The sequence below is a fragment of the Triticum dicoccoides genome, chromosome 3B (assembly GCF_002162155.2).
Source record: "Triticum dicoccoides isolate Atlit2015 ecotype Zavitan chromosome 3B, WEW_v2.0, whole genome shotgun sequence".
Taxonomy (NCBI): domain Eukaryota; kingdom Viridiplantae; phylum Streptophyta; class Magnoliopsida; order Poales; family Poaceae; genus Triticum; species Triticum dicoccoides.
The window spans coordinates 196,497,559-196,511,642 of NC_041385.1; the positions used below are offsets into that span (position 1 = coordinate 196,497,559).

General features: G+C 46.1%; 1 protein-coding gene across 1 annotated transcript; it reads left to right on the forward strand.

Annotated features, from left to right (window-relative positions):
* The first annotated feature begins 11,160 nt into the window (after positions 1–11,160).
* Positions 11,161–12,401, forward strand: LOC119281140. Its single transcript, XM_037561754.1, has 2 exons — positions 11,161–11,443; positions 11,623–12,401. The coding sequence occupies exons 1-2, from the start codon at positions 11,164–11,166 to the stop codon at positions 11,778–11,780; spliced, it is 438 nt and encodes a 145-aa protein (XP_037417651.1). The 5' UTR covers positions 11,161–11,163; the 3' UTR covers positions 11,781–12,401.
* The last annotated feature ends 1,683 nt before the right edge of the window (positions 12,402–14,084 follow it).

Sequence of the window (14,084 nt, forward strand, 5' to 3'; positions counted from 1 at the left end):
CATTAGGATGCACTTGACCTGTTAGATGAGGAGTGTGATCTTGCGGCGGCTCGTTCGGCGATTTACCAACAAGATTTGCGCCGTTATCACAGCCGTTGGGTTAAGACCAGAACCTTTCAAGAAGGTGACTTGGTGCTCCAGCTTATCCAGGATCAGACTGATATGCACAAGCTATCCCCACCTTGGGAAGGACCCTTTGTGGCCAGCAAGAATTTGAACAATGGGTCATACTACCTTATTGATAATCGAGACCACAAGGACTCACGCCAGTCGGAGGAAGAGACCCGCCGGCCATGGAATATTGCTCATCTTCGGCCTTACTACACTTGAGCCACCGGCTCTTATGATGTACATATTTTGACAATGTATATATTATGATGTTTATAATAAAGCCGGCATCCCTGATAAAGCAGAGCCTCTGTCGTTTCATTTCCAAGAATAATGAGTCTTTTTCATCATAATTTCAATGGTCACTTGGGGGTTTCCTGCTCGTATTCGAAGCATAGCTGTGAATATCCCTCTTGATCGGCGCAATGCCAAAACTTATGGTCACTTGGGGGCTTACTGCTCGTATTCGAAGCATAGCTGTGAATATCCCTCTTGATCGGTGCAATGCCAAAACTTATGGTCACTTGGAGGCTTCCTTCTCGTATTCGAAGCATAGCTGTGAATATCCCTCTTGATCGGCGCAATACCAAGACTTATGGTCACTTGGGGGCTTCTTGCTCGTATTCGAAGCATAGCTGTGAATATCCCTCTTGATTGGCCCAAGGCCACAAGCACTTGGGGGCTTCCTGTTCAAACATAGGTGTATTCACCAAAGAGAACATAGCATTACTACCCTTGTGAGCTGGTTTGGAACACCAGGTGTATTCACCAAAACCTTCTGGAAGACTTGTTTTTTCGTTTTGCTTGGTTTTTTGAACATTTTTTGGGTTCACCTTGACATATGGTTTCAAGTGATTCACGCAATGTAGCCTCAATTCTCACAGCTCATATTTGAAGCATACCTGTGGTTTTTGTTAACCCGGCCAGGCTTTGGACGATAAGTCGCCAGTATATGATGATATTAAATACTTGGAAGTATTGGCTTCTAAGTTTCAGGTTATCATCCTTACTGCACGGGTATCATAAGCCGGTAGTACAATTCAATATCACAGGTATGTTTTTTTGTTATGGTTATGATTAAACTAGCCCTGTCTATAAACTGTTTTAAACATCATTGGTTATATATGGGATATTATGACTCGCCAGGGCTCTTGTGATCTACTTGTGTGTAGGATAAGATTAAATTTCATCTGCATAAATCAACGTCATCATAAGGGTATAATGATAGTTTCCAAGTGGCGGATCAAACAGTGTTGGGCAAAACACAAACGTGCACGATGGCACGACAAAGCAAAGTTTTACTAGCCTATTACATGACTCAATGAGCCAAAATGATTAAGTGTTTTTAGAAGATCAAATATATGAACCGCCCAGCGGATCAACCTTCTTGGCCCTGACGACTTGAAGCTTCTGGATCATCCTTCTCCGCTTCTTCATCCTCCTTTGCTGCCTGGAAGTTTGGTGATGACCAATCAATGCCACACAAGGCTTGGTATTCAGCTTCATCATCTATAAGCTTAGACAGGTCAACTTCAGGAGCAAAAATGTGCTTATGGATTGGGGGAATTAGATCCATCACTTTATAACCGGCGTAGGCAGCTTCTGATTTTCCATGTCATAAGCATGTTGGTATCTTGAAAGATTCGTTTCATTGTCAATGAGGCTGGCCAGGGGACGTATCTCCTTCACATAGGCGGCAAAGTCTTTCTTATCAAAGGGAGTGCCATCTTCTTTTAAGCTTGGGTACCCGGTAGCTATATCGGCTGGGTCTAGCTCCGCTAGCCATGCCTTGGCCTGGCTCAAAGCTGTCACAGCACCGGCTCTTGCAGATGATCACTTCATCTCACTAATCCTCTCAGGAAAAATAGAAAGCTTTTTCAAGACATCACTCAAGAGAGTAGGTGCTTGATTAGTCGGAGAAATTGTGGCCAGTGCGTGTTGAGTCCTAGTATATAACTGTTCAACAAGTGTGTAAACAACCTTGAGCTTCACAAGCATATCTTGGCTAAGATTATTGCTCCTGGGACCTAAATAATAATCATGGATTGGTTAGAGGCGGCTTATACAGTCAAGGAAGAGATTCAAATTTGATACTAGCAAGGCGACTCACCAAAGATAGCTGAAACCATCTGGGATACATGGTGTTTTAAGTCGGTAAGCTCAGAGGTCACCTCCTGAAGAGCCGCCTCCGCCTTTTCAGCCCGCTGTATTAAGGCAGTTTTCTCCTCAGCCTAGGCGTTTCTTTCGACTTCAAAGCTGTTCTTCAGTTTCTCTGTTTCAGCCACGCTAAATTGGAATTTTGAGTAGGCCTTCCGGGTCTCAGATTCTTGCTGCTCCAGCCGAGTCTTCACGTCAGTCAATTGTGTTTGAAGTTGAGTAGTGGTGGCCTGTACATACACCGGTTCAAAATCATGTTTAGATTACAGAAATGAAGTCCCAAGCCTTTTGCAAGCAACAACACTTGGCACTTGGGGGCTAATGCCTGCCGAAAAAATTATTCATACAATGGCTTATGTGAATAAGTCCCAAGCACTTTGCAAGCAAGATTACTCGGCACTTGGGGGCTAATGCATATTGCTTGTCTTTTACTACTTTATAATGACCCGTTTGTGCCGCAAACGATCACAGCCGGCTCATGGGGGCTACACAAGTAAGCTCTGATTTATAAACAATGATGCAAAGGACCGGCTCATTCATGCTGATTAAACCGGCCCTTGGGGGCTACGGAGGCAGTGTTAATCATTACAGATCTGCTTTAACTTAGATGGTGTAAGCCGGATTTTGAAAGATTCTATCAAGTCTACAACATATTCAATTCTGTCATATACAATAGACTTGGAGGCTGGAAGGATATGCATAACTCATTAAAGAAGGAGTTCATACCTCAAATTTTTGATGCATCTGCTTCACCATGTCAACTTCAAGATCGCGGCTGGTGTGCACTTGATTGAGATAACCAGAGTATACTTCACCAATGCTCAGTTGAGAGTAGTTGGCAACATCAAATCTCACTTTTCGCCTCTCAATATGTTCTTCTTTGGCGGAGTGCTTGGGCAACACAGTAGGCCTTCCCGGCTCACTAAAGCCGGTGCTGGTAATCATCACGTCATCATCATGTGTCTCAGCCGGTTTAATTGGGCTTGATGATTCAGTGTTCAAAGGATCGTTGTTTGCCTGGTCGAGGGACGGGTCAGGAATTTCTGGTGGAACGACAAGAATAGGTTCTTCTGGTTGTGGGATGGAGGTGTCAGATGCTGGAATCTATTGCTCCGGTTGAACAACTTTGGGGTCTTCAGCCGGCTTAGTCACCCTTGCCTTCTTACTAGGCTTGGCCTTTCCACTACATAGGTCATGAGAGGTCAGTGTAAATATAAAGGAGCATAAGAAGCAAATAATAAGTAATTGCTATTACCCAGTAGCAGTTTTGAAAGCCGACAGCTGGGACTGTGATGAGTCGCCGGAAGAGGAGCGAGAAGTTTCCTGATAATTTGAATCGGAAGAATCAAGTGGCTGACGAATGAGACCTGCCAAAGGATAACAAGAGTTTAAATTTGGGATGACCTTGTTTCGGCGTTTCCTTGGAGTGTTCGGTAAGCCGGAAGATAATTCTTCACCTCCACTGGTCCGAGTCTGTCGCCAGCTCTCGTGCTGTTGTTGCTTCAAAAGAAAGTGAGGATCCAGATGAGCTAAGGGGTGTGAAAAGCTTACTTTCCGGGTTACCCTTCGAGTTTTCTGTCTTGGCAAAGGCTCGGAGTCGGAGGAAATGATAGTTACCTCTTCCTCGATTGCTTGACTGGCCCCCGTGTCGTCCTGATGATAATCAATGTCAATAAGATGGTTGAAAAAGGAGCCAAGGGAATCAAGAGCTACCTCCGACTCAAAGCTGTCGTTCAGCTCAAACAACTCAGAAGTACTGGATTTCTTCTTATTTCTCTTGGCGGTTTTCTTGCCGGCTTTCTTGGCAGCCCTGGCCTTTTTGGCAGCTTCATGGTTGTATTTCTTCTCCCAAAAATCAGAGTCAGCCTGTGAAAGTCATCAAAGTTGGGTTAACATAGTATTTGAATGATGAAGGTAAAAGTAAGTAATTTAAAGACTCACATCTAGTGGCGGGTTAAGTGTGCAGAAAGGGTTTAGACCCACTTTGCTGCAGTCTGCCGGATCTTCATTCAGAAGGGACTTTATCAACTCATTGATGGCGTTATTAGTTAAAAGCACGGAGCTATGGCGCAGTGGATCCTTTTTACCACCCGTGTAAGTGCACATTAAGCCGGATCGGCGACTCAATGGTATGATCCGCCATGCAACCCAGCATCAAACCAAGTCAATGCCAGTTAAACCGTTTCCCAGCAGAGCCTTGACCTTTGTAATGGTGGGGCAAGCTTTTTTACATTCAGCAGCAGTAAGTTTATCAGGACGATGATGTTTTGAGTCAAGACGCTGGGCACGATAGCCTGGCAGTGGGTTCTCATCGGTCAGAGAGGTATCTTTGTAATAAAACCATGTCTGGTTCCAATCTTTGGGATGACTCGTCAAACGAGTATAGGGGAAGATAGCATCTCTTCTTCGTTGAATTGAGATCCTGCCAAGTTCCAAGTTGGGTCCGTTCGGAAGCTCATTTTGGCGGTTCAAATAAAAGTATTCCCTAAACAGTTCAACATCGGGCTCCTCTTGAAAGGTACACCTTGCAAAAAACTTAAAAGTTGCAGATGTTTGACACGGAATTGGGTCCGATGTCTTGAGGATGAAGCTCAAAAAAGTGCAGAACATCTCGGAAAAATTTAGAACCGGGCGGTGAGTGAAGGAAATATGCCCTAGAGGCAATAATAAAGTTATTATTTATTTCCTCATATCATGATAAATGTTTATTATTCATGCTAGAATTGTATTACCCGGAAACATAATACATGTGTGAATACATAGACAAACATAGTGTCACTAGTATGCCTCTACTTGACTAGCTCGTGAATCAAAGATGGTTAAGTTTCCTAACCATAGACATGAGTTGTCATTTGATTAACGGGATCACATCATTATGAGAATGATGTGATTGACTTGACCCATTCTGTTAGCTTAGTACTTGATCGTTTAGTATGTTGCTATTGCTTTCTTCATGACTTATACATGTTCCTATGACTATGAGATTATGTAACTCCCGCTTACCGGAGGAACACTTTGTGTGCTACCAAACGTCACAACGTAACTGGGTGATTATAAAGGTGCTCTACAGGTATCTCCGAAGGTACTTGTTGAGTTGACGTATTTTGAGATTAGGATTTGTCACTCCGATTGTTGGAGAGGTATCTCTGGGCCCTCTCGGTAATGCACATCACTATAAGCCTTGCAAGCAATGTAGCTAATGAGTTAGTTATGGGATGATGCATTACGTAGTGAGTAAAGAGACTTGCCGGTAACGAGATTGAACTAGGTATTGAGATACCGACGATCGAATCTCGGGCAAGTAACATACCGATGACAAAGGGAATAACGTATGTTGTTATGCGGTTTGACCAATAAAGATCTTTGTAGGATATGTAGGAGCCAATATGAGCATCCAGGTTCCGCTATTGGTTATTGACCGGAGACGTGTCTCGGTCATGTCTACATAGTTCTTGAACCCGTAGGGTCCGCACGCTTAAAGTTAGATGACGGTTATATTATGAGTTTATGTGTCTTGATGTACCAAAGGTTGTTCGGAGTCCCGGATGTGATCACGGACATGACGAGGAGTCTCGAAATGGTCGAGACATGAAGATCGATATATTGGACGACTATATTTGGACACTGGAAAGGTTTCGGGTGAGATTGGGACAATACCAGAGCTCCGGGAGGTTATCGGAACCCCCCGGGAGGTATATGGGCCTTAATGGGCTTTAGTGGAAAGGAGGGGAAAGGAGGGGAATGGAGCAAGGGAGGGGGCACCCCCCCCCAAGCCCAATCCGAATTGGGAGGGGGGCTGCCCCCCTTTCCTTCCTCCCTCCTTCCTCTTCCTTCCCTCTCCCTCTCCAAATAGGAAAAGGAGGAGTCCTACTCCCACAGGGAGTAGGACTCCCCCCTTGGGCGCGCCTCCTCCCCTTGGCCGGCCCCCTCCTCCACTCCTTTATATACGGGGGAGGGGCACCCCATAGGGACAACAATTGATCATTGATCTCTTAGCCATGTGCGGTGCCCCCCTCCACCATAGTCCTCCTCAATAATATCATAGCGGTGCTTAGGCGAAGCCCTGCGTCGGTCGAACATCATCATCGTCACCACGTCGTCGTGCTGACGGAACTCTCCCTCGAAGCTCGGCTGGATTGGAGTTCGAGGGACGTCATCGAGCTGAACGTGTGCAAGAACTCGGAGGTGACGTGCTTTCGGTGCTTGATCGGTCAGACTATGAAGACGTACGACTACATCAGCCGTGTTGTGCTAACGCTTCCGCTTTCGGTCTACGAGGGTACGTGGACACACTCTCCCCTCTCGTTGCTGTGCATCACCATGATCTTGCATGTGCGTAGGAAATTTTTTGAAATTACTACGTTCCCCAACAGTGAGAAGCCCCGATTCATATGGTCAGTAAAAAAATGACCTCATCATCCTTTGGCTGAGGTTTTTCTTCTTCTGGATTGGGGGCGCGATAGTGCATGACAGTTTTTTCTGGTAAATAGTCGGTTTTCACAAAGTCCTTAAGCATGTGCTCAGTGACAATGGAGGGAGCCCAATTACATGAAGTGGATGTCTTCGGCGCATTGTGAAGAAATAAGCCTAAAAGAAATAACAATTTTTCCGAATTAAGTTGATTCATTAAGCCGGAGGTAAACCCTACAGTACATATTCAAAATGGCGGCTTAAAAGGGGCCTAATGACATATGACTGGCTATGACTAGTCATGTAAGTCGCCATGACAATACACAGTGGGATCTATCAAGAAGGATGACTAGTGATGTAAGCCGCCATGACAACAAGAAAAAATTTCGCTAAGTGATGGACAAACAGATTTCACATACTGAAGCTATAATTTTGGATCTGTGGCAGTTCAGAAAATGCAGTAAATTCTAAACCTAAAGCGGCAGAAGAGTTCTTGTGCTCCGATGGGATCTTTTATGAAGGAAAAAGTATGTTGATATTAAAAACAAAGGCTAAACTGCTACCGCACGAGTTCTGTACTATGTTCAGATCAGAAGCTACCGGGGTTGAAGAAGAAAGCAAAAAACAGCGAAGAACACCGAAGAATAGGGCTAACCCTAATGCAGATCTGACGCATAGGGAGATGAACACTTACAGATGCAGATGGACTGTGATGGAGCGGCGGCGTTTTCTGGACCAGTCAGGTTGATGCAGCGGCCTGAGTTGGTGACGGTCAGAGGACGGCGGCGACGAGGCTCGAGGCGGCAGAGGGGTCGTGAGAGGAAGAAGAAGAAGACGAGAAGACAAGGGGGAAATGAAAGGAGGGGGTTTGGCCCTATTTATAAGGAGAAGGGCAACAAGTGGGTGTGAAAAACGAGGAGGCCAAAGAATGATTATCCATCCGCTCGGGTGCCTCGATTTTCAGGATGGTCATTAAAGATAAGGATCCGTTAAGATATGTTGGATATTGTGTAAAATTAAATGGCAGATGACGTCATGGCAGGTTACCACAATCGCAGGAGATGGTGTCATGGCGGGTTATGAGATCTCACACAAATGAAGAAGGAAGGATTTTTTTCTAAGTGTTGAAGATTGACATGAACAAGTTCAAAATCAATCTGGGGCCTAATGTTGGAGATATGACTATTAGGTATGACCTGCCCAGCAGGGGCCGGGTTATACCTATGGCGGTTCATCAATATGAAGCCCATGAGGATATTGAAGATGGCGGTTCATGAAGCAAGGGCCCGAGGCCCAAGGGCGACTTAAGGCCCATAGGGGTAAACCGCCATATGTGTATGACTTATATTGTAAGGCAAGTATAGTTAGTCACCGAGCCGGACACGTTGTCTATGAACCGGCATGGACTCTGTGAGCCGCTGGGCGTCAACCTGTGTATATAAAGGGACGACCCTGCGGTGGTTCAGGGCAAGAAACAAGAGATCAAAAGCTAGGTCAAGCGTATTCGCTCCCTGGTAATCGAGACATAAGCAATACCACCTCAAATTGGATTAGGCCTTTACCTTCACCACAAGGGGCCGAACCAGTATAAACTCATGTGTCCTTTGTCCCGTTTAACCCCTTTAAGCTAACCTAGTTGTGATGGCTCCACGACTAAGTCCTCACACTAGGACATCTGTCGTGACTATTCCACAACACCCGGCTTTATATTATAAAGCCACGACCAAAGCAACAACTAGTAGCAGTAGCAGGTTCAATGCAAACACACAGACACACACACATACACACACACACACACACATTGTTGACAGGTAAAAGAGGGCAACACGCCACAAGGAGTCTTGCTGGGGAAACAACACAATAACCCCAAAGATAGAAGACCAATCTAAACTAATCCGGATCCGGTAGCGGTGGTGGAGATGTTGGCGCGGTCATGGGAGCGGCGGTGGCCCGGAGCTCGGCGATAACCCTGTCGATGAAGTCCTGATCGTGGTGCTGGCTAAGCAGCTGCCAAAGCTGTAGAAAATCACACATTTTGAACACCACATCAGTCACACATAATGGGATGACATGCTCAATCACAAGCTTATTACGAACATTCCAAAGCATCCACAATAGGGTACCCACGATAATCCAGAGGGCCGATCCCACCACGGGATTGTGGAACCCGAGCACCTTGATGTCTAATACACAACCTTCTTCTTGTAGACGTTGTTGGGCCTGCAAGTGCACAGGTTTGTAGGACAGTAGCAAATTTCCCTCAAGTGGATGAACTAAGGTTTATCAATCCGTGGGAGGTGTAGGATGAAGATGGTCTCTCTCAAAGAACCCTGCAACCAAATAACAAAGAGTCTCTTGTGTCCCCAACACACCCAATACAATGGCAAATTGTATAGGTGCACTAGTTCGGCGAAGAGATGGTGATACAAGTGCAATATGGATAGTAGATATTGGTTTTTGTAATCTGAAAATATAAAAATAGCAAGGTAACTAATAATAAAAGTGAGCGTAAACGGTATTGCAATGATAGGAAACAAGGCATAGGGTTCACACTTTCACTAGTGCTAGTTCTCTCAACAATAATAACATAGATAGATCATATAACAATCCCTCAACATGCAACAAAGAGTCACTCCAAAGCCACTAATAGCGGAGAACAAATGAAGAGATTATGGTAGGGTACGAAACCACCTCAAAGTTATTCTTTCGGATTGATCTATTCAAGAGTTCGTACTATAATAACACCTTAAGACACAAATCAATCAAAACCCTAATGTCACCTAGATACTCCATTGTCACCTCAAGTATCCGTGGGCATGATTATACGATATGCATCACACAATCTTAGATTCATCCAACCAACACAAAGTACTTCAAAGAGTGCCCCAATGTTTCTACCAGAGAGTCAAGAAAACGTGTGCCAACCCCTATGCATAGGTTCATGGGCGGAACCCGCAAGTTGGTCACCAAAACATACATCAAGTGGCACGTGAAATCCCATTGTCACCACAGATAAACACGGCAAGACATACATCAAGTGTTCTCAATTATTAAAGACTCAATCCGATAAGATAACTTCAAGGGGGAAACTCAATTCATCACAAGAGAGTAGAGGGGGGAGAAACATCATAAGATCCAACTATAATAGCAAAGCTCGCGATACATCAAGATCGTGTCATAGAGAGAACACGAGAGAGAGAGAGAGATCAAACACATAGCTACTGGTACATACCCTCAGCCCCGAGGGTGAACTACTCCCTGCTCGTCATGGAGAGCGCCGGGATGATGAAGATGGCCACCGGTGATGGGTTACCCCTCCGGCAGGGTGCCGGAACGGGCTCCCGAGAGGGTTTTGGTGGCTACAGAGGCTTGCGGCGGCGGAACTCCCGATCTATCTCCTGTTTCGATGGTTTTAGGGTACGTAGGCTTATATAGGCGAAAGAAGTCGGTCGGGGAGCCTCGAGGGGCCCATGAGAGGGTAGGGCGCGCCCACGGGGGTGGGCGCCCCCTGTCTCGTGGCCTCCTCGATGATCCCCTGGCTTGCACTCCAAGTTCCTGGGATTGGTTCTGTTCCAAAAATAACTTTGCCGAAGGTTTCATTCCGTTTGGACTCCGTTTGATATTCCTTTTCTTCGAAATACTGAAATAGGCAATAAAACAGCAATATGGGCTGGGCCTCCGGTTAATAGGTTAGTCCCAAAAATGATAAAAATGTTTAAAATAAAGCCCATAAACATCCAAAAGGGGTAATATAATAGCATGGAACAATCAAAAATTATAGATACGTTGGAGACGTATCACACCTCCCTAAACATATCGGGCAAGTTGTCATGAAATCATCCGCTACCTACAACCCCCCCCCCCCATAAATAGCTCCATAAGAACCTCGCAGTCAGACACACAAAGAATATATGGTTGGAATCCTCCGAAACCCCACAAAGTGGGCACATTCCATCGGAGGGACCATTCCACTTTAGCACCGGAATGCCCGAGGGGAGTCGGCCATGCACTAGCTGCCATAAGAAGATTCTAATCTTTGATGACAGTTTGATCTCCCAAAGGAGATTCAAAAAGTTTGGGAGATTTGACTTAAAAAAACTATATGCTCTAAGTTCTGAAACAGAGGGAGTACAATATATTTTCGTAACAAGGTGCGAGGTATCATCACCTAATTTATCAAAAAGTCTTGGCCTTCTGATTCACCTCTTCATCCGCCTGCACCTGCACGACTCGTTTGTTTCTCCCCTCTCTCTTTGTTGTGTCCTCTCTCTGTTAGGAAAGGAATAAGCACCAACTTAAAAAAGTAAATGTTTGTATACGGTTGACTGTCCCAACTTTGCATCGGCCGCTCATGCGACGCTCGATTTGAACTTACTGTGCGTCTCACAACTACTACCTTATCTGCTCAGCCGTTTAATGTCATCTCTCTCACCCACATCTCAATATTCCCCGCGCCCACGACCGCCCACCTCTCCCCCCCTCGCATCGATGGCCACCCACCTCCTGCTCCCCCGCCTAGATGGCCACCACCTCCTGCTTTGCCACGTCGCTCCCATGGAGCCGCCACCGCGCGCCATATTTGCTGCGACCAGCCCCTCAGTCGCCGCGTGCTCCCCCGGCCTTGCCACGAGCACACCAAACACCAACGAGCTCGAGGCCATGTCTTACGAGCCATGCCACGAGCGTGGTGCTGCAACCCCGACAGTCGCCATTGCTAGAGATGGCGGTCACAGGAGCTACAATCGGCAGCAGACAGTGCTGGAGCGAGGTGCGTTTTCTGATGGCATGGTGTCGATGTGTTATAAGCGACACGATTTTGAGCTACAATAGACTTTTCCTTTTGCTGGAACTGACGTTTTCTTTTTGTTGTGGACGGTGATGGTGAGGCAATTTTGCTGGAATTTTATGAACCTGGCAACGCTAACATAATTTTTTGCTTCAACCCAGCGGCGGCGAGGCAATTTTTGCTGGAATTGGCCTTTTTTTGCTGCAATGGGCTACTATTTTGTTACTACCTTGACCAGCAAGCACGACGGAGAGAACGTGATGCTACAACCGTTGATGTGGGAGCTGCACCCGCAACTTGGTTTTGCTGGAACCGGTGACAGCAGATAGCTGCATCAGGTCACTGCGGCAAGACGGAACCGTGCCGTGAGGTGCTGCAACTGTGGCTTTGCTGGAACTGTTGCCGCAAAGAGCTGCAATGTCATCACGGCGAGCCGGCGAGCTTCAAGGCCTGCGATAAGATGGTGCAACCATGCACATCATTGCTGGAACCAGAGAGCTTTTTTGCTAGAACTAGCGCGAGTGTAGCCTGCGAGCATCGGATCGGTGGGATTCATGGATGCTGCAACCGAGGGTGATGGCGCCGGCGAGGCGCGATGCTTTGGATTAGCAGGGCGCGGTTCCACGCCCGAGGGCAATAGGAGGCGTGGTACCGAGCAAGATGTGGGATGAGGAAGGGGCATTGGGGACGAGCTGCACGAGACGCGGGAGGGAGAAGGAGCTGAGTGAAAACTGTTTCGGCAAATCGAGCGGCCCACACTAGTCACATCTTTTTTTTTTCAATTCTCGCCATCTTTATTCACTGAAAACAAAGGTCATAGGTACAAGGTTTGGGTAATGGGGATTGTCCCACCAAACATGTCTACCTACGCCTACATTACAAGCAAACTTAGCGAGATTATGAGTCTCAAAATTAAAGTTCCTACACTCATGTATAAAAGAGCAAGAAATAAAATTATTACAATGATTCTTTATCTCATGAACTATTGCAGCATTGGGGCCTCCTGTCCCCTTTGATGATGTCATTCACCACCCCTTGGCAGCCCGAGGGGACGCATATGTTTTACACCGCTAGATCATCTGTCAAAGCTAGAGCTTCCCAGCAAGCATATGTCACCAAAATGAGGGGATCATTTATACCCTGGAATACCACAGCCGATGAACCCAAGACCAGAATGGTCTCGGCACAAAGCAGCAACAACTCCCCCATGGTGCGATCTAGCTACAGCCCCGTCTACATTCACTTTCACGGTGCCACTAGGAGGTGGTAGCCACCGTTCAGGTAGAGCAGCTGGGGCTGCCGCTATTCTTTTTTCCTCTTGCCCGACTTCCAACTGCCCAAGCTCCATTTTGAAGTTGTTTACAAAGGAAATTGTGTGTCGTGGACTTTGGAAAATCAACTCATAAATTGCCTTACGTCGAGCAAACCAAATGGACCAGAGTGTCACAGTCATTCTTATGAAGGTCGCATGGTCCAAAGTATCATAGAGCTCAAATAGCCAGAGCCTCGCATTGGGCTCCATATTTCCTGTCATCTGTGAGACAAGCACTTCATCCGACAGTGCCCTACTCATAAAAAATGTTTTGTTTTCTTTTGCAAAGTCAGAAAAAATTAAAAGCCTATTAGTTAGTATAAAGTTGGGTCATCTATTTTCGAACGGAGGGAGTAGATTGGAGAGGAGGATAACCAGGAGAGGAGCATAACTATATTGGGGCATGTACTGAAAAGTTCTTGAGAAAAACATGTTATAATATGGTGAACATTCTTTTAATATGTATGAACAAGTTTGTAAAAACCGACTGATAATTCTCAATGTACTGAGCAGTGAACACTAGTTGCTCGACTCAAGACTCTGCACTTGCGGTGAAAGATCACATGCATCTAGCCACCCTCAAAAAATGAAAAAGATCGCATGCATCTTTTTGCGGGGAAATTCAGAGAGCTTTATTGAGTAAATGCATTCTTGGAACAATCAGCCAGAAGGCTGGACACCAAGAAGCTAGGAGTTTCGTCAAGCCAACTATCGGTCACATTAAGTGTGCAGGCACGTTTGGCACACAAGTGAGCCAGTAAATTAGCTGACCTGTTTACATGTTGAATAACAAAAGAGGAAAATTGAGTACTAAGCTCTCCAATCTCTAAAAGTAAAGGAGCCACAATAGAACGAGAATTGTGGCGAGTGGTCCAGAGTGTCACCAACTCCAAGAAATCGACTTCCATAATCACATGCGAGAAACCACGAAGAGCAGCGAAGTGAACACCATCTCGCAAGGAAAGTCCCTCCATGATCAAGGGATCCGAAATCCCCACATATGGCTTGCACCAAGCACCCAGGAGAGCCGTAGGAGATCGAGCAATGCCTCCCGCGCCTCCCCTGCCATCCGCCAGGTTTAGAGCTCCATCAGTTGTGATTTTCACAAACCCATCCTCAGGAGGCCGCCACTCGTAGCCAGGCAAGACCAGCGTATCCTTGTGTGGCAAGTGAAGAAGTGCAATTGCCTCCTTTGTGGCTCGGATCGTCGCTGTAGGGTCCCGACCTTCTTCACCATGTTTGATACGATTCCTGGAATGCCATATAGACCACATAATAGTGGTGATCTTTGCACGGTCGTCATCCGTAAAG

Excerpts from the sequence above, each read along its gene's own strand:
- LOC119281140 (XM_037561754.1), top strand. The coding sequence starts at position 11,164 with ATGGCCACCCACCTCCTGCTCCCCCGCCTAGATGGCCACCACCTCCTG. Across the intron at positions 11,444-11,622 it reads GCAGACAGTGCTGGAGCGAG|CGGCGGCGAGGCAATTTTTG; the intron begins GTGCGTTTTCTG and ends GCTTCAACCCAG.